Below are 25,124 nucleotides of genomic sequence, written 5' to 3'. Positions count from 1 at the left end.
GACACCAGGGCTGACATGACTTTTCTTGGCACTACTAACAAGTCACAGACAGGAGAATGTTCAAGAATGACTCCCCTGCCCGGCCGAGCTCACGGCCACACTTGACCAGATCCCTCGTTTCCCCCCACAGGAACCTCTGGGGAGCTGGGTGGGCTGAGACCCATCAAAATTGAGCCAGAGGATCTAGATATCATTCAGGTCACCGTCCCAGGTAAGGGCTGATCCTGCCACCCCCGCCTGAAGGTACAGGGGTCGAGCACCACCGTGTCCCCTCCCGGGCTGTCCTGCTCTGTCTCTGGAGCCCCTGCCCCGGCCAGGAAGGGGTCGCCAGGCCGCTGTCTCTCTGGTCTGATCGGGAAAGGCTGCAACATCGCGTGTGCTTTCTGTAGGCACATCTGCCCTCTGGGCTGGGGGTCCGGTCTCAGCTCCGACCTTCCTAAAGGTCCCCCCAGCCTTCACCTCTCTGGCCTGGCTTCCCTGGGATTTGAGAGGCTGCAGGGGAGAAGAAAAGGTCATTGGAGTAAGAGGATCTGAGTCTGACTCCAGACCTGGGTCCCTCTGAGCGTCAGTTTCCGCATCTGTGAAGAGGGGCATGTACTTGTCCTCTGGAGGCTCAGTGTGGGGTAACCACAGGCTCCAGGCCCCTTGGGTCCCTGCTGTCCTCTGGCACAGCTACTCTCCTTCCTTAAGGGTCCTGCTCTGTGGGCACGCTGAGCTGGGAGGTCCCTGAGGGACCGTGACGGGGTGGGACAGACAGAAGATGCTGTTGTCATTTGGAGTTTTGCCTCCAGACCCTTCCCCAACCTCTGAGGAAATGACAGACTCGATGCCTGGACATGTGCCCTCGGAAGATTCCGGTTACGGGATGGAGATGCTGACTGGTAAGAAATGGGCTGGGGACCCACCTCCCTGGGATGTAACAGGGAGAGGGGTGGGCCAGGAAGCCTCTAGACTTTTCTTGGTATTGACTGTCCCCCTTGGAAGAAACTCAGTATATGCCTGGCTCCCCCATCCAGGCCAGGTTCCTTTCTGAAAACTTGAAATAGGCCTTTGAGTTAATATTAAGTCTGGTTACTCTGTCTTTCCCAGGAGCTCCCATTTGGATAAATTTGTTTATTCAATAACTATTTATTGAGCACCTACTATGTACAAGGTCCCGTGCAAGGTGCTGGGGACAGAGCAGTGAACCCGACAGACCAAAGTCCCCGCCCTTGTGGGCTGACATCCCAGTGCAGGGAGACAGGTAGTAAGCAAATCAATAAGAAAAATAGGGGAATTCCCTGGCAGTCCAGTGGGTAGGATTCCAGGCTTTCACTGCCAGGAGCCCGGGTTTGATCCCTGGTCAGAGAACTAAGATCCTGCAAGCTGTGCAGTGCGGCCCCCCAAAAAAGGAAAAAAGAAAAATAGAAAGTCAGATGGTGGTAAGTGCTATAGGGAGACACAAAGCCAGGAGGGGAAGTATCAGGGGCAGGAGGGGTGGTTATTACAGGATTTGAGTGGTCAGAGAGGACCTCACTGAGAATATGACATTGGAGCAAAGACCTGAAGGAGGTGCGGGCAGGAGCCGTGTGGATATCAGGACAGAACTTTCCAGGCAGAGGGAGCAGCATGGGCAAAGGCCCTGAGGTGGGCTATGCCCAGCATGTCTCAGCAACAGCAAGGAGGCCAGGTGGCTGGAACAGAGTGAGGTGGGGAAAGGGAGGTGCTGGGTGAGTTATGCAGGGTTGTGTACATCAAAGGAAGGACTGGAGACTTAACTCTGAAGAGACAGGAACCAGTGCGGGGGTTGGCGCTAATGGAGTACATTTTAACAGTGTTTACTCTGACCGTGGAGCTGAGAACAGACTGCAGAAGGTCTGGGGACAAGGACAGAAACAGACTCTGATGATAATTTAGACAAGAGGAATGGTTGGGCAGGTGGATAGCAGCAGGGAGAGGGTCGGGTTCTGTGTGTTTTGTTTATGAAAGTTTATTTTGGAAATGTTCAAAACCACCCAAAGTTGAAAAGAATAGCTTAATGAATCTCACATGCCCAACGCTCAGCTCCAGCCATTCTCAACAGATGTTATTATTGATAATAAGAAGTAAGAATTATTACACGTAGTTAATGTTTTTAGAAAGTGAATCATTATAGGACTTCCCTGGCGGTCCAGTTGTTAAGACTCCGCGCTTCCACTGCAGGGGGCGCAGGTTTGATCCCTGGTTGGGGAACTAAGATCCCGCGTGCTGCGTGGCACAGCCAAAAAATAAAAAAAAAAAATTTTTTTTAAGTGAATCATTATAAAGACAAACAGTATGTAAATTATAGAAGGTTTGCGGACATGGCAGAAAACGATATTAGTACTTAGAGGATTTGAGTTTGGAAGGCTGTGTAACAAGGGATGCAGGGCCAGGGCAGGAAACTTTAGGAAGATGGCTGGAATTCGTTTCCCTTGCCTGTGATGTCTGGTGTGGGCTTGATTAGGAGGGGAGAGGGGTGGGTATTGCTTAAGGATACTGTGCAAAAGCGTAGTAGGTGTATTTAAATGCACAGTGTGAAGAAACCTCATAATGTTCAATGTGAAAAGCAAGTGCAGAAGGATATAGACAATATGGCATTTCTGTAAGTTTGGAGACGTAACAATAGTATTGCTAATGTTTTATTTTTAGAAATCGTGTGCAACTATGACAAAATGCTAATGTGTATTCATTCCGGCTGATAGGTCCATGAGTGTTTGTGGTAATATTCTGTATGCTTTACTGCACTTTTTAACGTTTCCCCTACCAAAAATAAACAAGTGACTGGAAAAATAAATAAGAAGGTTTCCTACAGGCCCAGATGGGTGGTGCCACGTTAATTGGTGACAGGATAAAGGCAGAATCTCTCTGCTCCTCGTCTGCTTCCGTCTTCTCTGTCAGGGAGAATGGTCTGGAAACAGGAAAGAGTGAGGAGGACCTGGGAGTCCAGTTCGATAAGGAGATATAAAGGGTCCTCGGAGCTGCTGTGGATGTGTGTGATCTATGGATAATACCTAAGACGTGCATAGGACGTGAGAAGTCCCAGCGGACACAGATGCGGTGACAACAGAGATAGACTTGGAGATGAGGTTTTGCCCCAATTGCAAACAGGTGGACCGTGCGTCAGTCCCAGGCACAGTTCTGGAACAGATTTCTACATGGGCGACTGGGAGCCATCAGAGGGGACCCAGTGTGGGGTCATCCACGGGACGGAGTTGGCTCATACGACATCGAGATCTCCAGAGGACCCTCCAGCTGCGGAAGCTCCTCATGATTTTTATAAACAAAAGGGTTTTGGGCTTCCCTGGTGGCGCAGTGGTTGGGAGTCCGCCTGCCAATGCAGGGGACGCGGGTTCGTGCCCCGGTCCGGGAAGATCCCACATGCCGCGGAGCTGCTGGGCCTGTGAGCCATGGCTGCTGGGCCTGGGTGTCCGGAGCCTGTGCTCTGCGGCGGGAGAGGCCACAGCAGTGAGAGGCCCGCGTACCGCAAAAAAAAAAAAAAAAAAGGGTTTTGACTCTAAATGCAGTTTTAAGTATTGTTTTCAATTTAAATAAAAGTTATTTGAATTTCAAGCAAAAAAAGGGAGGGCTGCAGGGGGACCCCAGCCTCCACACGGGGAAGGTTTCCCCTGTTGTCCTGGAGGGCTTGGTCCTTCCTCAAACATTTGTCAGTTAGTTGGATAAAGGGGCCTTAGGCAGCAAGATTATGCAATTTGCAGATCCTTGGGGAGGAATGGTCAGTCCATCCAAGAATGGTGTTCCCCATGGCCTTAACAGACCAGAACACTGGGCTGAAACGCACAAGAAAAATTCACAGCCCCAGGACGTGTGTCATGGGTTGTGTTCGTGGGGCCCAGTCTCTGAGATGGAGTTTAATGTGTGGGGTTTTTATTAGGAGCTGCCGTTGGGATCAACACCTATGTAAGGGAGGGGACAGAAGCACAAGGGGGACGAGGGGGAAGGCAAGCCATGATCTGGCTGCAGCAACACGTCCACCAACCCCACGGGGAGCTCGGAGCCAGAAAGGCCCCTCAGAGTTGCTCCCAGTTGCACTGGATACCCTGGCCTTTATACCTCCACCTCAATCAGTCACGAGATGCGGGCCACCCTGGAAGGGCAGTCCTTGAAGGGGCAGCTGCCCGCTGACCACACTCCCTGCTGCTAGGCCAACAAGCTCTTCCTTGAAGGGGATCTGAGTAGTCAGTACATCCCAGTACCTGCCACAGAAGAAGAGACAGACAGTAAACAAACGCATGCAGCCACAGAGAAACAGGGGCTTGAACAAAGGGGCATCTCTTGCACCTTTTAACTGAACAGAACTTTGGCTGAGCGCATGGGGAAATGGGCACAGACCTGGCACTGGTAAGAACGCAAATGGGCAAATAGCTTTTTAGGGAAATGTGTCAGCCTGAAGAGCCGTAAAAATGAGCACCACCACCCCCCCCGCCACGTCCAGCAGGAACCCGGTCCGAGGAAATTGTCTGAAATGTGAAGTGTTTTCTGCACGGAGATGTTCGTGCCAGCGTTAATGATGACCATGCAGGATTGCAGCAAGCTCGTTCAGCTGTCAGGGAACTGTTAACGGTATCCTCCCGATGGACTATTAGCCACTAAAAAGAGGCAACGAGGGAGACTGTAGAAGACACAAAGCTGATGGTGTTTACAACTGTGTTGAACACATGATCACTGTTTTGGAGGGGGAAAATATCAAAAAAGTAGCTATGTTAGGTTAAGTGATCTATCTTTGTCACTCCCTGAATCAGTTGCGATGTGCTTCTAATACCTTGGTAATGAAGAAAGAAGATTGTCAGGCACGGGCTGGGCGTGAGTGGAATTGGAAGCAATCCGGTAACTGCGGGGAGTGTAGTGGACCAAAGGCTCAGGATGAGCTGACAGTGTGGCCTGGTCTTTAAGAAGTCGCATGTCACCTGGCTGCATTCACAGCAGAATTAAGAAGACCGAGGGGGATTTCCCTGGAGGTGCAGTGGTTGAGAATCCGTCTGCCAGTGTAGGGGACATGGGTTTGATCCCTGGTCCGGGAAGATCCCACATGCCATGGAGCAGCTAAGCCCTCAGGCCACAACTACTGAAGCCCGTGCGCCTAGAGCCCGTGCTCCACAACAAGAGAAGCCACCGCAATGAGAAGCCCGCGCACCGCAACGAAGAGTAGCCCCCGTTCGCCGCAACTAGAGAAAGCCCCGTGCGCAGCAACGAAGACCCAACGCAGCCAAAAATAAATAAATTTAATAAATTAAAAAAAAAAGAAGACCAAGGGGGTCCCGATCTGTGGAGGCCCCTGGGGTTGGGGAGCCGTGGACCAGCATGGTGCGATTTCTATCGGAAAGGCTTCTCCCAGCTGGTGGTGTTACTGTATTGTACAAATCATCCCTCGTTTGCTCACCTGGTGCCTTGGGCATCTCTGGTCATGCCCTCGATCGTTTACCAAGGTTGAAAATGGGGAGGCAGTGAGCACATGGACGGGTTTGTTCAGGGTAAGTAGCCCCGCACCATGCCAGGGGGCGGGGGGGAAAAGCAGGCAACTTTCTCACGTTTGGAATTAAGGCCCCCAAAGTACATAGGTCATCATCTCCTGCTGCCTTTGAAAGAGCCCCCCGCCCCCCAGGAGAGGACCCGGCCCCGCTTCCTTCTGTTTTCAGGGTCCTACAACAAAGGCTGGCAGAAACCCCTCCTTAGTGGAGCCACAGAGCTGAGCTGGTTCCCTGTGGGTGTCTGGGTCCGGTCATCTGCCTGGCTCTCAGATTGTTGCTACCGCCTGGGGGTGGCCCTGCACACACAGACAGCTCAGAGCGGGGACAGACTTCCTGGTCTCCCCTCTTGTTCCTCTCAAGCCATTTCGTGAACTTGATCGGTGCTGCCACTGTGACATCTGGGCATCTCCCTCCGCCCTGAGACAGATCCAGCTCCCTGATTCAGGGAACCCTCCCTGGCAGCACTGCTTGTCCCTCTGTCCCCACCAGACTCCTCTCCTCCTGTCTGCCCCTCTCTGTCTAGAAATGGCAAAGATGAAGTTGGTGAGTTTGGGATCCCTCAGGGGCTTCCCCTGAGACAGGGGCCTTCATTCATTTGGGAGGAGAGTCCGGGAAGGGCAGTCCTGGTACGAAGGGGGACTGGACAGGACAGCAGTGCCGTCAGGCCCGTCACCCCTGTGGGCAGCTGAGCTGAGGGACCACGGGAGCCCACGTAAATCACACACCTGAGTTAACGCAGCTGAGGAAGCTGGGAGCTGGGCTGGTGATCTGCCCTCCATCACTGGCTGAGAGCTCTTTCCAGGCATTGATCCCAGCCCTTGTACCTTGCTGGTCTGCTCCCACAGCCAGAAAAAAGCCTCCAGGCAGAGTCAGGTGGGCCCATAGTGTACCTATTGCCATGAGGAAAATTTAGGCCGAAAGCTCAGGCCTGGCCCTTTTTAAGTCAGAGGCTGAGCATAGATGAAACCTTCCAGAACCTTCCGGGCTGAGCCCCAAGGCTTAGGCTTGTCTGGCAATCCCAGATGCAGGCTCCCCTTCCCTCCGTCCGTGAGTGGGCCTTGACCATGGGCAGCTCTCCCAGGATCAGCCCCTTTCCATCCCCCTCACGATCCCATCTGGCACATCCCTGCATCCCTCATCACCGAGCATCCTCTCCACCGGCTGGCCAAGAGCAGACCCAGGTCCGACTTCTCCACCCCTCACCAGGTCAGCCTCGTGTCAGGGGCTGAGAAGGGCTGTTTAAGGGTTAGCCCTGCCTGGGAAAGCACCTGGCAAACGCACAGCAAACTTCCTAAGTCGCAGTTTCCTTCTGGTTCTTTCAAGTGTTGAAAGTCCCCACACCTTCCTCCAGCTCTTGGCACCAAAGAGCTGCTGCTGATGGAGGCCCTGCAGCCCGCCGGTCGGCCTGTGCCGCACCCCCTGCACCCCACTTCCACTGTCCGCACTTGGAGTTCATCCTGCTGCGGAAATCTGCCATCTCTGAGTTTGCCACCACCCTCCCCACACACACTTCCCCCCTCCCTGCCTGTGTCCCTCTCCCACCCCACTGCTTTCCCTGGACACTTGGGTCCAGCCCAGGTGTACCCCCCCTCAGCCCCCCAGGGCGAGTCTCACCCCTCCCCTGTATAGCTTGAGCCCTCACCTCCCCTGTTGTTCACTGTGCCACGACCTTGCTGCCTGTTGGACGGGCACCTGGGGACAAGGTTGGGTCCCTTGTGCCCAGGCCAGAGCCAGTGTCATCTTGTCAGATGCTTTGGGACCACGTGATCCTAGATGGCTCCACGCCCCCACCTGCCTTTCCTCCATCCCCTTACCCAGCCATGCCACCTGACATGTGGGATCGTAGTACCCTGACTGGGGATAGAACCTCTGCCCCCTGCAGTGGAAGCGTGGAGCCCTAACCACTGGACCGCCAAGGAATTCCCTCTGTTTTTCTTGACGGCGTCACTGCCATCTGGCATCATATGTAATGTTTGACATCACACCAGGAAGACAAGGCTTTGTCTTGTTCCGGTGTGTCCTCAATGCCTAGAACAGAACCTGGCAGTCAGTAGATGGAAGGACAGGCTGGTGCAGGGCTGATCTCCACGGGGTGTTTACCAAATGTCACAGGATATCTGGTCTCTGAAACTCACATGGAGGCGAGGGCAGGTGCTTGTGCAAAATTGGGGTCCATGATCCCATCTGGGAGTCACCATGCCGTGCTCCAGAGTCTGGGCCTGCCATTCCCCACCTGTCTGCCCTGACTTTGGTGGTGCAGGAGATGATGAACATGGCTGCCTGGCACCCTCTTTTTCAGACAAAGGCCCCAGCGAGGACCCGCGGCCTGAGGAGAGGCCTGTGGAGGGTGAGGCACTGTTCACCCCCCATTTTTCACCCCCCCCCACGTCTCCTCCCCTCCCCAGTCCTGCATCTCCTTTTTGTCTCTTCCCAACACCGGGTTTGGGGGTGGGTGTCCTGTGGGCTGCCTGAGTTGGGAGGAGGTTTATAGACCTGTCTTGTAGAACTAAGAGGTACACGGTCAGAGGTAGAAGCAGCTCTTTCTGGTAAAGGAAATTGTAAGCCTTTCTTATTTTGTTTTTATATACACCCTGCCTCTTTCCACAAAGGTTTTAAGGCTGAGTCTTCCTGAGCAAGTCGAATTTAGGCCTGAAAGCACAAAATTGGCTTTGTGTCCAATAGACATGTTCAATCTCAGGAACACTGCTCATTCCCACCCTGCGGAGGGTGGGAGTAGGACAGGCAGGGAGATCAAGGTGAGGATGGGTCTGTTTCCACCCCTGGAACGGAATGAGTGGGTGTCAGAGGAGAGGAGCGTCACTTTCCCAATCCCAAACCCAGCCTGGCAGGGGAGGAACTCTGAAGTTTTAATCAACATCCACTGCCACCTAGTGGCGGCATACTCAATTTGCAGGCTTAGAGTTCACAAGCTAGCAAAGTCACTTACGGTGCTGGTCTAGAGTGACATTCACATAGAAAGGCCCATGGTCATTCTTAGGCCTCAAAACCTTCCATTCAGTCCTGGTAATGCCCTAGATCCGATTTCACAAGCAGGTATTTGAGCCCCAGAATTGTGGACCTGTCTGCAGGGATGCCACTTCTGAGGAAGTAGGTTACTGCCACCATTACCCTTCCCCATTCCAAGGTCCCAGCACAGGGTCATTCTTGGTGCCAGCAGACCTAGGACATGAGCTGAGAAGCAGGGTCCTGCTGCCACTGGGGAGGCTCACCAAACTGTTCTTTGCCTTTCAGACAGTCATGGTGACGTGATCCGGCCTCTGCGGAAGCAGGTGGAGCTGCTTTTCAACACGCGATACGGTGAGCGAGGAGCCGGGTAGGGTCGAGGGCATCCAGGCCTCCCTCCAGCTGCCCTGTTTTCAGAGGGCCTGATCCCCCATCCCAGCTGCTCCTGGAACAGAGACAGAGGAGGGAGGGGCCGGAGGGGCTGGGACCAACTGGGAAAGGGCCGGGGCTCCGCAGGGCCTGCCATCCTGCCCCTTCCTCAGCTCTAGACCTCCCTCCCTGGGAGACTGAGGCACTGCCAGAGAACCCCACCCTCTGAAACGCAGCGTCCCCACCTCCTCCTTCAACAGGCTCACACTCACTCATGGTCTGCCTCAGCCTCAGCTTACAGAGGCCTCTCTGACTGCTGTCACTGCCCCTCTGTACCCACAGACACCCTTGTTCAGGGTCCTCAGGAGGACAGATGGATAACAAGGTCTTTCCTACTAGAAAGACCAGGAAAGAAAACAGGGAGGCAGGGAGAAGCCTGCTCTTCATTCAGCCCTTGTGGTTGGCCAGGCGCTGGCGAGGTGCTTCTCCCATCCCATCTCACAAAACGCCTGTGTCCTAATGCCCATTTTACAGATGAGGAAAATGAGGCCTGGGGAAGTGATGTGGCTTGTCCTAGGCCCCAGAACTAGTGAGCGGCAGTGCCTGGCCTGGGCCTCAGATGTCTCTGGTTCCCAAGGCGTGATGTTGGGCCATGCAGGGGGTTGGGGTTATTTATGGTGGCAGGGGGACCCTCTGGAGGGCCTTTCTGGCAGCACAGGGACAAGTGGACTTGGGTGGAGCCGATGCCAGGTCTCACCAGCTGTCAGCAGTTTCTCCTGCATTGCCTGGGTATGAGGGCATGAACTGAGCATAGGTCTTACCCACTTACTTGGGTTCACATCCCCCAGCTCTGGGGCTCTGAGACCTGAGACAGGTCACATCCCCTCTGGGCTCTGGGTCTCTTACCCACAGCCTGGGGCTAACAGTACTTACCTCAGGAGGGTCAGGAGGGTTCAACTAAGGGCTAAGTTTCAAAAGGGCTCCAGCACCTGCGGCCCCCCCATGCAGACATGGGAGGTGGGAGTTGAGGCTCGTGGCCCCATAGATCTGGGTGGCCCTACAGCAGCCGTATCTCTGCAGCCAAGGCCATTGGCATCTCGGAGCCTGTCAAGGTGCCCTACTCCAAGTTCCTGATGTACCCAGAGGAGCTGTTTGTGGTGGGGCTGCCTGAAGGCATCTCCCTCCGCAGGCCCAACTGCTTCGGGATCGCCAAGCTCCGGAAGATCCTGGAGGCCAGCAACAGCATCCAGTTCGTCATCAAGAGGTAAGGCCCGGCCGGGTCCACGGGAGCCCTTCCAGGCTCGCCCGGCACCCAGGAGCAGCACCAAGTAGCCATCTTCCTCTTCAGACTGGGGAAGGCTTTTTTCTTAAAAAAAAAATAGGGCATTCGATGAGGTTTGGCCTCAGTTGAGCAGGCACGAGGTTGCCCAGGCCCAGCCCAGGCCTGAAGGACCTTAAGCAACTAGACTGACGCCCTCTCAGTCCCACGAGAACAGCCCCCAGTTTACCCAGGTGTAGAATGGGAGAACTCCCGCCAGCTTGACCTCCTGGGTAATTCTGAGCACCTCTGGGCCAGGGGGCATCCAGGCTGAGGACAATGCCCCATGACCCCAGGACTGGAAAATCAGGCATTGGCATTTTGAGTCTCTTCTGTTTCCTCGGGCATCTGATTTTTGTCAGCGAGGACCCAGGGAGCTCCAGTGTGTCCAGCCTGGGTGCCGGCTCAGATATAAAGTCCCTTTGGAGGAGACGGAGGCACCTACTAAATTTTTAAAAGGTGAGGGAGGACCTGGGGTGAACTGTTTTGTGTTTTTTTGTTTTTTTTTTTTGTGGTACGCGGGCCTCTCACTGTGTGGCCTCTCCCGCTGCGGAGCACAGCCTCCGGACGCGCAGGCCCAGCGGCCACGGCTCACGGGCCCAGCCGCTCCGCGGCATGTGGGATCCTCCCGGACCAGGGCGCAAATTCGCGCCCCCTGCATCGGCAGGCGGACCCCCAACCACCGCACCACCAGGGAAGCCCTGTTTTGTGTTTTTTGGCTTCTGTGTATTAACGCGATGTCTTATAAATTTACTTTTGGTTTGGTTGGAAGTGACAAGAAAGAGGAGACTCTTAAGGGTTTGTTGTCCCTGGGGGAGTAGATGGCCCCCAAATTGGGAGACTCACAGTGTCCTTCACGCCTCGAGTGGCAGGCTGGTGATGGGGTGCGGAGCAGGGAGCTCTCTCGTGGGGCCTGGTTTGCGCCAGGAGAAGCAGAGAGGGTGATGCTCCAGGAGATGCAAATGGTGGACACGTGGTTCCTTCCTTCCACAAATACACCTTGAGTGCCCACCGTGTTCCAGGAGTGACGCAGCCGCAAATGCCACCGAGTCCTGCCCTCGAGTTGGCTGATCTCACGGAATTGAATCACAATATAGTATCAGGTAGAGATAAATGCCATGATGCAGGTTAAAGGGGCAAAGGAGGAGGGGCAGGAGGAACCTGTCCACGGAGGGGACTTTGGAGCAGAGACTTAATGAAGCAAGGTTTGCAAATTATTTGCCATGGAAGAGCATTGAAGCAGCGGGAACAGCAGGTGCAAAAGCCCTGAGGCAGGGACATCCTTGTGTGTTTGAAGTCTAGCAAGGCGCCATTGTGACTGGTGCAGGGGGAGTGAGGGAAGAGTGAGAGTGGCGAGGCCCAAGAGATAGCAGGAGCTGGATCATACAGGGTCTTAGACTGGTTTAAAGAATCTGGATTTTATTTCAAATTTAACAAGGACTCACTGGAAGTTTTTGAGGAGGATGGGCAGGGGCAGAAACAGGGACCAGTGAGGAGGCTGTTCCTGGCCCAGGGGACACAGTGGCATCTTGGATTAGGTAAAGGTAGGGGTGGGATGGTGAAAAGTTGTCAGATTCAGACAGTGTTTTGAAGATGAGGCTGGTAGAATCTGCTGATATATGGGATGTGAGTCTGCTGTGTGTTATGTTTGAGGTGCGTGGGGGCCTTCCAGAGAGGGTTGGCAGGTGGATTTACGGGGGTCAGACTCAGGAGAGAGGCCGGGGTGGGGACAGAACATGGGAACCTGTCAGCATTCAGGAGGGACGTAGCACATGGGGACTGCTTGCCTCATCCACCCCCTCAAACTGAGAACTGGAAGCCCTTGGGTGACTCGCAGGCTCCTGGGTCTAAGCCCAGCTCCTCCTGTTACTCCCCCTGACCTTGGGTAGGTTGTTCAGGGCATTAAATGGGGCATACTGTACCAATTATGGGGTGGCCCTGGAGGTCAAGGCTTAGCAAAAGACCTGGCACAGTGTAGGTACTCAATTAAGATTTTTTTTTTTTTTTAGTATCAGGTTTATTGAAGTTTAATTTACATTCAGTAAAACTCACCCTTTTAAAATGCACAACTCTTTGATTTTTGGCAAACTCACACTGTCACATCACTACCATCAAGACACAAAACAGTTCCATCACTCCACAAGCTTCCCTTGTGCCCTTTTGTTGGCTACCCCAGACCCTGCGACCTGGTAGTTGATCATTTTTTTGCCATTTTGCCTTTTCCAGAATGTCATATAAATGGAATCATACATTGTGCATCTCATTGGGTCTGGCTCTTTCACTCAGCTTTTGAGATTCATCCATGTGGTTGCCTGTATCAGGAGTTCATTTAAAAAATATATATATATATAAATTTTAAAAAGTGAATTTAGATAATTCATTTTCTGAATGCCAAGTGAAGAAAATGATTCAAGTAGGAAAGAGTGATTAACTTTGTCCAGTGGAACAGTTGGGGTGTTAGGATTAAGGACCAGTTGGGGTGATTCTAAGAGATAATCGGAGAAGAGAGATGGAGCACTTGAGTATATTTATTTTGTTATTCTTCATTTAAAAAATTAGTCAAAAATACTATTGGGAATATTAGTGAAAAATCGCCACTTCTCATTAATCTTACTTCTAAAAAATATGTATTTGGGGGATGATGTAACTGTTCTGGAATTAAAAGTATGGCTGCATAAACAACTTTGTGAATATACTAAAAACCATTGATGCGTGTACCTTAAAGAGTGAATTACATCTCAATAAAGTATAAATGTATGTGTGTGTGTGTGTGTGTGTGTGTGTGTGTGTGTGTGTGCGTGTGTGTATATATATATATTAGTTGGCCAGAGCAGCCATAACAAAGTACTACAGACTGGGTGGCTTAAACAACAGAAATTTATTTCTCGCAGTTCTGGAGTCTGGAAGTTCAGGGTCAAGGTGTCAGCAGGGTTAGTTTCCCCTGAGGTCTGTCTCCTTGGCTTGCAGACAACCACCTTCTTGCTGAGTCTTCACATGGTCATTCCTCTCTGTCCACACATCCTTGGTATCTCTCTGTGACCTAATCTCCTCTCCCTATGAGGACACTAGTCAGATTGCATTAGGGCCCACCCTAATGTCCTCATGTAAAGACCTTATTTTGAAATACAGTGAGCCTATAAAAAAATATATGAGAAATCAGCACTTGGAGGGATGTCACTGACGGACTGATTTCCACCTAAACCTGAATTCCACGTCCTAAACAGCCTCCAGACAGCGGCTGCCAGGTGATGAGAGTTGGCACAGAGTCAAATCAAACTTTCTAAATCTTTGATCAAAAAACATTCTTAACCCAGATTCTTGAACAAACATGTATCCAAACTTTTCATATTCTTTTGTGCATTCTTCTGGAAATAGGGTCCCTTGCTTCATCAAATTCTCCAAAGTTAAAACAAACCAACAACAAAAAAAAAACCTTGGGAAATTTAAAACCATGGGTGGATTCACACGGATGGGAGACTGAGGTCCAGGGGAGGAGTGGCAGAAGGTCTGTCTGATTGCAGCGCTGCAGGGCAGTTCTGGTGCCGACCTCCCAGACTTAGCAGACCCTACGGATTCAGGACACAGTCCCCAGCAAGACCACCGCCACTTCCAACATCAGCTAAAGTTCAAAGGTCCCTAGACCACCGACACTCCTGAGCAGCTGGCTGCAAATTCAGGGGTTCCCAGGACCCCTCCCCAAGTTTGATAATTAACTAGCACGACTTACAGGACCCAGGAAAGCACTGTGTGACAGTTTTATAGAAAGGATGCAAATCAGGACCAGCCAAATGAAGAGACATAAAGGACAAAGTTTGGGAGGGACTGGATGTGGAGCTTCCATCCCCTCTTCCTGCGAAATCAGGGCCCATCACCCTCCCAGCACATCAGTGTGTTCACCAACCAGGCAGCTCCACCGACCCCAGTGTCCACACTTCTACTGGAATTCATTGCTAGCCTTCACTGGCTTACTGGCCAAGTGATTGGACTGTCTCCAGCCCCCCTCCCCTCCCTAGAGGTCAAGAGGTCTGGCTGATAACAGTGGCTTGAAGAACAGACAAGCTATATTATACAGCACTGATTCTAAGTGCCCCATTTTGGGTGCATCCTTGTCCAGCTGTAGCAGGCCTGTCTGGGTGGCGGGGGTCTGGGCTGAATGGCAGGCTGAGGGCACTGGGGAGGTCACATTGGCCAGAGGAGGGCTGGCAGGGCATGGCGGGTACAACAGGTACCAGAATCACTCCTTCACATCTCCCGAAGGGAAGGGATGCTGGACCAGGGTTCAGTGTGAGGGTGAGTCTGTAGGTGAGGCTGCCCGGAGAGGTGCTGGGCTTTTCCTCACAGGGGTATCCAAGCAGTGACACAGGAGACCCTGCCTGGGAGTGAGGCCAAAGGCCAGACTCTCAGGGCACCACCCCCTCCATCAAGTGGATGAGGATTTGGTGTCCCTCCTGGCAGCGGGCATCTGTGCCTGACACAGAGCTGGGCTTACAGGACCAGGGAGGGAGGAGGCACAGCCCTGCCTTAGATCACAGTTTCAGGAGCTGGAAAAGCCCTCAGACTACATTTAGACCCCCCATCACTTCCTCTCTGCCTTCTTATGGGGAAGCGGAAGCCCAGAAAGTGTAATGATTTCCCCACAGGCACTGAGCAGGGCTCCCAGGCCAGAGTGCTGTCTGCGGTCCTGTTGTGTCTTCAAGTATGGATTTACGAGGCCTGTTCCCCTCTGAGCCAGGGCAGCGTTATTATTCCATTTCAGATGAGAAAACAGGCCTGGGGTGGGAGGGGTCCCTCAGCGGGAGAGGCTGCAGGCAAGAAGGAGGGGATGCCTAGTTTGAACTCTGCCCCTCTCGCTGTGCGGTCTTGGGCACGTTACTCACCTTCCCGATGCCTCAGTCTCCCATTCCTGCAAGTGGGATGGTGGAAACAGTGCCTACCTCAAGGATGTCGGGCGGGTTACCTAATGTGAGGACAGGCTCTGTGGAGTCTGCAGGGATACAGACATCAGTGTAAAGCTGGGTCTGGTCCCCGAGGCCCCGACCCCAGAGTGAGATGGTGTCAGCCAGAAACCTTGGGCCTTCCCTACACCAGGATCTTGCCACAGTCAGTCCCGACCGTGTCTGCAGCTCCGTAGGAAGCCCCCAGCCCACGTGCTTGGACCCTGGAACCGAGAGTGAGGGGTTCAGCTGCACCGGGCCAGGACCAGGCTGGTTTCGCTCCTGGCTGGATCCTCAGAGCCCAGCGCAGCCCCCAGATCACACATGTGGCTCAGCAGGACAGCTGCCTGGGAGGCAGAAACCCCAGACCTTGACTGTCCAGAGCCAGGAGCGCCCACTGCACAGATGTGCAGACTGAGGCCCAGGGGGAGAGCTGGGTAGTACCGGGGAGCCCTGGAGGGACCTTGGTGATAGCCCCACTTGTGTTTTGCAGGCCTGAGCTGCTCACCGAAGGAGTCAAAGAGCCCCTCACAGACAGCCAAGGTACCCTGCGCAGGGTCATGGGCCGAGGCGCGGGCCGGGCGTGGGAGGGGTCCCAGGCTTCTGCCATCACCCCTCCTCCTGCTTCCTCTGTCCTGGTCCCGTCTACCCTGGCATCCCCCCATTGCCCTCCCTGCTGGGTTTGCCCCCACCAGATACCACCTCTGTCCCGGGTCCCAGGAGCTGCCTGCTCACCCTGGCTTCTCTCCCCCCCGCCCCCAGAGAGGGATTCCGGGGACCCTCTTGTGGACGAGAGCCTGAAGAGACAGGGCTTTCAAGGTAAGGTTGCAGCTCAGGATGGGGTCCGCAGTCCCAGTGCCATGACCTTGACCTGGCTTGGGTTTGGAGGGCCAGGCTAGGGGTGGGAGGGGCTGGCCGCCAACCTCAGGGCCCCGGGGTCTGAGCGAGGCCGGCGGGCAGCCAGGCAGGGCTGGAGTTTGCCAGCCCCAGTGAGAGGCTCCGCAAGGTGGCTGGGGGTTTGGGGGTACAGGGCGCGGGAGCCGGCCTGCTGTCCGTCTGGGGAAGCAGCTGACCTGCCCGCTTCGTATTAGGCAGCCGGCCGTGCTCTTAGTGCTTTGAAATCAGAGGAGAGGAGGTCACGGAGGGCAGGGAGGGCTCTCCCAAGAAGGAGGACCCTGGTTGGGCCAAGGAGGGGCGGGAGGATGTGAGCGTGGAGGAAGAGGCGTGGAAGATGGGGGAAGCCTGATGCAGGGAGGGGCCAGGGACTGACAGGGGAGGCTCCCTCCCCACAGTGGAGGCTGATATTACCTTTTGGTTAAGATCAAGTGTAGTATCGGTAGGGGCTGCGGTGGCTGAGAGCAGCCGTCCACGTGCATGTCGGGGCAGCTCTAGGGTGTGGCTGTGAGTCCCCTAGGGTGGGTGCTCCCCATGTGGGTCCTGGGTGGTCAGTGTGACCCAGAGGAGAAAGTGGGGTCAGCCAGACCAGCGGCAGGAAGGGCCAGCCCCTGTGGGTGGAGGAGCCCAAATCCCAGAGGGGCACCTGCTTACCCCCCAGCCTCTCAACTCCTTCCTGGGCAGCCGGAACTTTCTGGGACGGGGGAGTTCCGTCTCTCACTTCACCCTGTGACCCCTCATACTCAGCCCTCTTAGCAGACTGGGGTCCGACCAGCCAGAGACCCACCCCCTCCCTCCTCCATCCTCCACCTCTCTCTTCCCACAAGGCAGTGCAGGTTCTCATCTCCCCAAGGCCGGGGGCTCGTCCAGGGGTCTCATGGCAGGTGCTGGCACGCGGGCTCCATAAGCGATAGCCTCTGGGTGAATGAGTGACCACGAGGAGCTTCCAGGCCGGCTCCTGCCTCCGCGGGGCCGCCCTGTCCACTGAGCTCACGTCCCCGCGCTGCCTCCTGCCTCCCGCCTGACTCTGAGCGAGGCCCCACTCCCCCCGCCGGTGACGCAGGAGGCTGCTCCCCTCCGTGGCGTCTCTCACCTCCAGGGCTGGCTCACTGGTGTGGGTTTCAAATGTCAACAGTTAATTTCCGACTCATCGCTGTTGTCGCGAGAGTGTGCGTCCTTCCGGAAAAAACACACGTCTCCGTCAAGAAGTTAGTGCTGGAGGACTCCAAGGGGCCCACTCCACGGAGCTGATAATTGCCTGAGAAGGAGTTCCCCGTAGTTAGGAAATCGTATTCCTTTAAAGTCACCAAGTGCCTTTTCATTTAACAGCCCAAATCCGTAATTGTTTTTCACTTTGCAGAAAATTATGATGCCAGACTCTCACGGATCGACATTGCCAACACGCTGAGGGAGCAGGTCCAGGATCTGTTCAATAAGAAATACGGTGAGCCCCGGGACACCCTGGCGAGAGGGAAGAGAGGCAGGAGCAACCCGGTTCTGGCCGTGGTCTCCTCTGGGAAGACCGCTCACCTGCATACAAATACGTCTTGAGCACTTACTGTGTGCCAGGCACTGGGGAAAAGGGAGTGAAGAAAACACGCAGTCTCACGGGGACTTCTCTGGCGGCCCAGTGGTTAAGACTCCGTGCTTCCACTGCAGGGGCTGCGGGTTCGATCCCTGGTCGGGGAGCTAAGATCCCACATGCCAGAAACAAACAGACAAACAAAAAAACCACGCAGTCCCTGCCCTCGGGGGACCCTGCAGACCAGAGACGTGAGACCGACATAGAACAGCTCTACCCAGAATCCAGCGACAGTGAGGCGTCGTCCCATGATTATGCAGGAAAAGAGCAGGCTGCTTGCTCAAGAGAAAATAGCTCTCCTTAGATTGGAAGCCAGGGAAGGGCTCTTGGAGGAAAGAACTGAACGATGGGGAATCAAGCAGAGTGTGAAGGAAGGGCATTCTGGCTGAGGTGATGACATGTGCAAAGGCCCTGAGGCTTGTCTTAAGAAGGAGCCAAGGGAATTCCCTGGCGGTCCAGTGGTTAGGACTTGGCGCTTTCACTGCCGTGGGCCCTGGTCAGGGAACTAAGATCCTGCAAACCATACGGTGCAGCCAAAAAAAAAAAAATATATATATATATATATATATATATATATATACACACACATATATATGTATATATATGTAAGTAGATAGATAGATATAAGAAGGAGCCAAAAGCCGAAGCGTAAGGGCAGGCACTGGGGGAGAGGAGGGCCCTGCGGAGCTGGCCAGAAGACAGATCCAATTGTCCAGGGCCTTGGAGGGAACCATGATATCGGGTTTGTATTTTGGGAGGACTGAAGTAAATGGAGCAGTTTTGCACTTTTAAAGTGTCTCCCTGGATGCCGTGAGGAAAGTGAGTGGCTGTGGGAGGGTGGGAGTGGACACTGGGAGACCAGCCCAGAGGCTGGAGCAGTATTTCGGCGAGAGTGATGATGGCTTGGGCAGGCCCTGGCCGGGATGCTGCAGGAAACCGGATGGAGTGAGATGTGCTTCCGAGGGAGAACCACAGGCGCAGATTGACGGGGCAGCGGGAGGAATGGAGGCATCCAGCTGCATCCTGCCTCGAGGAGGACAAGCTGTATCTGTTAAGGTGCTTTCCGGTCTCAAGTAGCAAAACCAAACTGGCTTCAACCGTTAAGGGGGTTAATTGGCTCATGATTCAGTTACTATGACTTCACAACAGATCACCCTAACACGTGGTTGCCTAGAATAGCCATGATCATGTATTATCTCTGAGGGTATCAGCGAGTCAGGACTTTGGGAGCAAGCCGAGCTGGGGAGCTGTCACTCACGGTCTGTCCCGGGGTTGCAGGCAGAAGGCGGGTGAAGCTGGGGTCATCTGGACGGCATCCTCACTCACATGTCTGACGCCTGGGCTGGGGAAGGAGCTGGTGCTGGAACGGCTGGGCCCCTCAAGCATCTTTCTCAGTGTCTGTGTGACCCCTCTACGTGGGCTTTCTGGCATAGCAGCTCCATGGTAGCTGGATTTCCTCCTTGTTGGTCGGGGCTCCTGAGTGTCCTGAGAGAGAGCGCCAGGTGGAAGCCACGTTGCCTTTTATGACCCAGCCTCAGAGGTTGTGCAGTGTCCCCTCTGCCGTACTGCATTGGTCAAGGCAGTTACAAAGTTCCACCCTAGTGTAAGAGGAGGGGAGTGTCGATGTTACACTATAAGAGGAGCACGTGGGATGGGAGAAAGATTGGTGCAGCTGTCTTTGGACAGTACAATTAGCCATAACTCAGGAAATGCAGCAGTAGGGTGGCTTTCAGGATTAGCTGGATCCAGCAGCTCAGGGAATGAACTTGGTGTCCTTCCGCTGTGTCAGAATCATCTCAGGCTGACTTCCTGCTTGCTAGCAGGATGACCACGGCTGGTCCAGACATCCCATCCAGGGAGAGAGCTGGCTTTTCCACAGGCTTTCTCAGGAAAGCCTGATAGTTTCCCAGAATTCCCTGGGCCCTCCCCTGTTTTTCATTGATCCCCATTGAGTCACATGTCCAGTCTTTACCCAATCCCCATGGCAGAGAATGCCATGTGCTCATTGGCTTAGGCCTGGGTTACCCAGACCTGTCACCATGACAAGGGGGAGGAGGGGGGAGCACAGAGCTGCCAGAGACAGGTGGATACCCAAACTGCCAGCCAGGGAGAAGGGGCAGCGCCCTCACTGAGCGGGGAAGTTTGAAGAGGGGAGATGATGGGTTCCATTTGGATATGTTGAGTCTGAAGGGTGAGTGGAGATGTCTCATAGGCAGGCAGAGAGAAAAGTCTGCTGTTCAGGAGAGGTGTCTGGACTGGATGCAAAAATTAGACCACAGGAGCAGAGGAGACACCCCTAGGGGTGCAAAGAGAGCAGAAAGAGGACCCATGCAGAAAGCCAAGGAGCTCTGTGTTTAGAGGTCAAGTCCAGGAAGGGGAGGAGTGGCCAGAAAGGGGAAACCAAGAAAGTGAGGCATCATGGACACCAAGGTGTTGGATTTTGCCAAAAGAGAGCAAATACCTTCTGGGTTGGGCAACACAGAGGCCGTCAATCATTCTAGCAAGAGCCCTTTTGGGGGCAAGGAGTGAGGAAGTAGAGATGGCAGTGTTCCCATTCATGGATTATGGGTATAAGTACCTTTCTGTCTGCAGCAAAGTCAGGATAAAGAATTTAAAACAGGCTGGAAGTTCATAGAAACAAAGTGGGTTGGTTTGGTTGCCAGGGCACAGAGGGAAGGAGTGAGGTGTGACTGCTAATGGGAATGGGGTTTCTCTTCGGGGTGATGAAAACGCTCTGGAGTTAGATAGTGGTGATGATTTCACAACCTCCTGAGTACGCTAAAAACCACTGGATTGTTTAAGATGGTAAATGTTATGGTACGTGAATTACATCTCAATTAAATAAAGCCAAACAAACAAGCTGAAGCAGTGGCACGAAGCCAGCGGTGACATGAAGACTCAGCCATTCTGTACTTGCTAGATGCAGGGCATGCATCAAGCTCTGAGTTTCCCAGGAGCCAGAGCAAAAAGGGAAATGAGGCCAGTTATACCATTCCCAGTGTCCACGAGATAAAAATTAGTTTATTGCCCAGAAAAAGTTCAGCTACTTCTCCTAGTGCAAAGATTTCTGCAGCACATCTTCGTAAAGGGGCATCCTGTGACACTGAGGAGTGTCCAGCCCTCCGTCCAGGAGGGGGCTCCCATGGTGCACCCCACCTAAGTCAGAGAGCCATGGACGTTCACATCAGCCTGACAGCAGGCAGCAGGCCTTGGCCCAGAGTGGATCAGCAGTGGACTCAGGGCTGCTCCCAGGCTGTGAGACAAGGCACAGTCCCTGGGATGGACATGCCACAGCCCTCTGCAGAGGGGATTGGCGACAGGAATGAGGCCGAGCGCCACATGTGGAAAGAGAGCCCTGAGGTCTGAGCCGCACCCTGGCTGGCCTCCCTGCTCCCAGACGCGATCCGCCCTTTCAGGCCAGGCCGATCCTGAACCAGGGTGAGGCAGAGCCTGTGGGGCTGATGGATCGTTGTAGGGAAGGGCCAACTGTGCCCACCAGGTACCATCCTTGAGACGGCTTTCAGATTCTCAAGCTGTGAAGCCTCTGACGTTAGCCCCTGCCCTCTCCCAGCAGCCACAGCCACACGTCCCCTGGCCACTCCTCAGCCTGCCCTGGGCACACGCCCACCCCCGACCCCCCAGGGCCCCTGCTTCCCGGTCCCTCACTGACTGTGCCTTGCTGCAGTGCTACACGACAGCCCCCACCGTACCCCACTGTGCACGGGGTGTATCACACTCGTGCGTGGAGCACCCCCTGGCTGCCGACAGCCCACCAGCCCCTGCCTCTGGCTCCTGACACCTCCTCTGTCCCTCTCGCCCGCAGGGGAAGCCTTGGGCATCAAGTACCCGGTCCAGGTCCCCTACAAGAGGATCAAGAGTAACCCCGGCTCGGTGATCATCGAGGGGCTGCCCCCCGGGATCCCTTTCCGAAAGCCCTGCACCTTTGGCTCCCAGAACCTGGAGAGGATCCTTGCGGTGGCTGACAAGATCAAGTTCACCGTCACCAGGTACTCAGGGGAAGGGAGACAGAGAGGAGGCGAGGCTACCACGGGAGGGGGCTCGCACCACAGACCCTTGGCCTTTCCTTCGGGTGGACCTGCCCTCCATGGACAAGGCAGCTCTTCCAGCACCACCCTGGGCCCTGGGGGTTGGAGGAAGGGGGACTGCCGGCCAGCCAGGGTGCAGGGATCCCCACAGAAGTGAGACTAGCTCCCCTGCCCCGCAGCCACCATAGCGGGGGCAGCCTTCATGGGCCCCGTCTACCTGCTGCGGCACCTGCTCACTGCACTCCCTCATCCCCTGGAAGAGGCGTGGAGCCAGCAGGGCAGAGCCAGCGGGAGACCCTGCTTGGCCTGGTGCACAGCGGCCCTGCGGCATCGTCCCAGGGTCCCCAGGGTCCCGTGCGCACGAAGCGCCGGGCATCTTGTTAAAATGCAGATTCTGCTTCGGCAGGTCTGGGGTGGGTCCCACGCATTCCGCACAAGTTCCCAGGCCCTCCCCTGACACCCCCGTCTCTGTTTCTCTTCCAGGCCTTTTCAAGGACTCATCCCAAAGCCTGGTAAGAGGCGCTGGCTATGGGGGGGGCCACTTGGCACGGGGGTGGGCCATGGTGCTGAGGGCCAGAGGCCGGAGTGGAGCTCACCGTGGGGCACCGGTTCCAGGGCCCTGGAGCGGGACCCCCGCCCTTCTGTTGTCCCACCTCCCTGGGCTCTGGCCCCAGCAGAGAGGAGGAAGGCCAAGCTGGGACCTGGCCCCGGTTCCTGGGACAGAGAAAGGGGTGGTGGGGTGGCACTGGTGACTTCTAAGCCTGGGATGGGGGTTCAGGAGGGAGGGGCCTGGCCGGGTCAGTGCCCCCCACTTTCCCTAATGCAGGGGCCTTGGTGAGCAGATGAGGGTGATGGGGGGGGTTCCTAGCCTCAGAGGGAGGGGTGTCTGCGGGGGAACCCGCGAGCTTGGCGGTGGGATGGGGGTGAATGCTTACCCGCTTCGTAAAATGCCTCTCCTGGCCCCATTTCCAGGCATCCACCACCACCCCCACCGTCCCCCGGGCTATGTCCTGGCCCTCCCGAGCCCTGAATGAGCAGGGGCTGTCCCTGCGGGGGGTGGCATGACCACCTGGTCAGCACTCAGGGCTGGCCGGGCCTCCACGGAGGCAGCTGCGTATGCAGATCCCAGAGCCTGCGGGTGGAGACACGGGGAGGAGCTCTGCCGCCTCTCCCCTGCTCCTGCCCAGAGTCACTGGCAGCCCTGGGCCCTTGGGGAGGCTGCGCTGGGAACAGAGAAAGCCTGCAGGACAGGACTCCAATTTCACAGTCGCGGTCACATCCACTTTACTCCTCACTCACCTCCGTGCGCCCTGACCCTGCCACCTATAGCTGTTCACTCCCTGCGCCCAGGCCTGGCTCGGTGGGCTTCTGAGGAAGGGGCGACCTGGAGCGGGGCCAGACTCACTGAGGGGGGTAGCAGTGTGGCAGCTGCCGTCGGGCTGCAGGGACCCCAGGGAGGAGGAACAGAGGAAGGGGTGCTTGGGAGGGTTTCCCAGAGAGGAAGGCTCTCGCGGGGCCTCAGGGGAGAGCAGTACTTGGAGGGCCAGGGGGAGAGGGAGGGAGAGGCAGGTGGTCAGCTGGGGAAGCAGCAGGGCTCCAAGGCCTACGCCCAGGGTGGTTTTCCAGAACTCTCAGAGGTGTGAAAGCCGTCAGGTGATGTTAGTAAGGTAGAGATGGTGAAGGTAAGAGCAGCAAAGCGCAGCAGTGGTGGCCCCGGCGGAAACCTTGCCAAGAGATTACTGGGCGTCAGACCCTGTGCTGACCGCTTCACGTGGGTCCGGAGGTCCTTCCTCCTAGGGCTGGGCAGTGGTCTGGGTACCGTGGTTACAGACAGAGGAGTCATCTCGTTTACTCCTCACACCTGTGAGGCTGGTGCCAGAGCCTGACCTTGAGGGGGAAACTGAGGCTCGCGTTTCAGCAATGTGCCCACGTCACACGGCTAGCCAGTGGCCTGGCCGGCCTCTAGGCCCATGATCTGTAGCACTTCGCCCCCGTGGACAGGTAGGCCTGTGCTTCTGGGGGCTGCAGGACAGAACAAGGGTACGGGGGCTCAGGTGCTCATGAGAACATCACAGGCCCGGGGACCCTCTTCTTATCGGCCATGGGGGGCAGGACACACGTCCCCTGGTGCCACCTGGGGCCGCTGGCCCATCCCTGCTCTGTGACAGGCCACTCAGCCCTCTGTGGACCTGCCTTGCTGCAGGACCGTGGTGGGCGGCCTGTGGTCCGCTCGCCTGCCCCGCAGCAGGGGCCCCGTGACCCTGTCAGCCCTGTGCCACTGAGTCAGCTTCAAGCCACTGCCCGTCCCGACTTCACTTTCTGCCCAGGTTGGTGTCAGAGCCGGGCAGTGTCCGTCCTCTTCCCATGAGCGGCAGCAGGAAGGATGGCCGGGCCTCCCTTTGCTGACGGAGAGGAGAAACACGGCGAGGCAGTCCGTCGGCCTCCCCCTGCACACCCTGTGATCCCCAGCCCCTCCTACCCAGAAGGAAGGGCCCCATGGAGGCCTGAAAATATAGCTCTCCAGGGGTAGGCACATACTTTAACGAGTTTGAAAAACAAGAAATACACGTGATCGTACGCTGGGCTGTGAGTTCAGCGCTTTGTATATCACCTTTTTTTGTCCCCTTTTTACGGATGAAGAAACTGAGGCCAAGGGAACTTCAATGACTTGCCTTGGACGCCCAACCTGTAGTGGAGGTAGCGTTGGTTCCACACCTGGCTCCCTGCTCCGTCAGGGAGGCCCACTGATGCCAGGCGGGCAGCACGTAATTCAGAGCAGCCCCCAAATAGCGGAGTGTCGGGCTTTGGGGAGAAACACTGGGGGCCCGAGAGGCAGCCAGCAGCCATTGCCCCCTTCTGGGGGGGTGACCTCTTCCACTGACCATGGCTCACCCTCCAGCAAGGGGGCCTTGACAGCTCGTCTTCTGTTCGAACAGCTTCTTGAATCTCAGCCATCACCCCAGGGTAGCCATCCACCCCCCATTTCTCTGTGCCAGTCTGCCCACCCACCCATCGGCCTTCCCTGTGGCCCCTCTGTGTGTAGAGAGGGCCCTTGGAAATGCTTTCTCTGCCCACGTGGTATGGGAGAGGGTGGCAGTCTGCCTAGAAGAAGAGATGGGCACCTGGCCCTGGCCCCAGGCCTCAGGGATGAGACTGCCAGCGCCTTTCCAGGCATTGGCGCTCTGGGCCGGGTGTCAGCCTGGAGGGACCAGGGCAGATGGGCTGGCAGGCCAGCTGTGTGCTTCCTAACGCCATTTGTCACGCTGGGCTGGGAAGGTGTCCAGACTCACAGGGGCCTCCGAGGGTTCACCAGAGGTCACTGGGTGCTGTTCCTGCCCCAGAAAGGGCTGTTCCCAAACCGTCCATTAGACAGTCGCTGAAGCCTGATGCGGGCCAGCTCCTGGGGTTCCGAGGTGAACTGGAGCAGGTCAGGTCAGGTCTCTGGGGAAGGCGGAACGTTGGCAGGTGCCATAGCCTAGAGAAAGGAAGGCTGTAGCTGTGCGCCTGGAGGGGTGTTAGATGATGTGCTTT

General features: G+C 55.5%; 1 protein-coding gene across 5 annotated transcripts in view; it reads left to right on the top strand.

The window, feature by feature from the left end:
* GTF2IRD1 (GTF2I repeat domain containing 1) overlaps window positions 1-25,124 on the top strand; it is a 111,747-nt gene that overhangs the window by 59,173 nt on the left and 27,450 nt on the right. For 3 of the 5 annotated variants that reach the window (XM_060033135.1, XM_060033131.1, XM_060033130.1), the window contains 10 exons: window positions 131-211; window positions 792-881; window positions 7,786-7,833; window positions 8,739-8,804; window positions 9,900-10,083; window positions 15,565-15,614; window positions 15,834-15,890; window positions 17,326-17,409; window positions 21,371-21,554; window positions 22,077-22,105. In XM_060033135.1, coding sequence (XP_059889118.1) covers window positions 131-211; window positions 792-881; window positions 7,786-7,833; window positions 8,739-8,804; window positions 9,900-10,083; window positions 15,565-15,614; window positions 15,834-15,890; window positions 17,326-17,409; window positions 21,371-21,554; window positions 22,077-22,105 — 873 coding nt within the window. The remainder of the gene's footprint in view (window positions 1-130; window positions 212-791; window positions 882-7,785; window positions 7,834-8,738; window positions 8,805-9,899; window positions 10,084-15,564; window positions 15,615-15,833; window positions 15,891-17,325; window positions 17,410-21,370; window positions 21,555-22,076; window positions 22,106-25,124) is intronic. The other 2 variants (XM_060033132.1, XM_060033134.1) reach the window with 2 other exon arrangements.

Source organism: Delphinus delphis, chromosome 15 (assembly GCF_949987515.2).
Source record: "Delphinus delphis chromosome 15, mDelDel1.2, whole genome shotgun sequence".
Classification (NCBI taxonomy): domain Eukaryota; kingdom Metazoa; phylum Chordata; class Mammalia; order Artiodactyla; family Delphinidae; genus Delphinus; species Delphinus delphis.
Note: the sequence above shows the minus strand (reverse complement) of the source record. Positions and strands in the feature narration are given on the sequence as shown.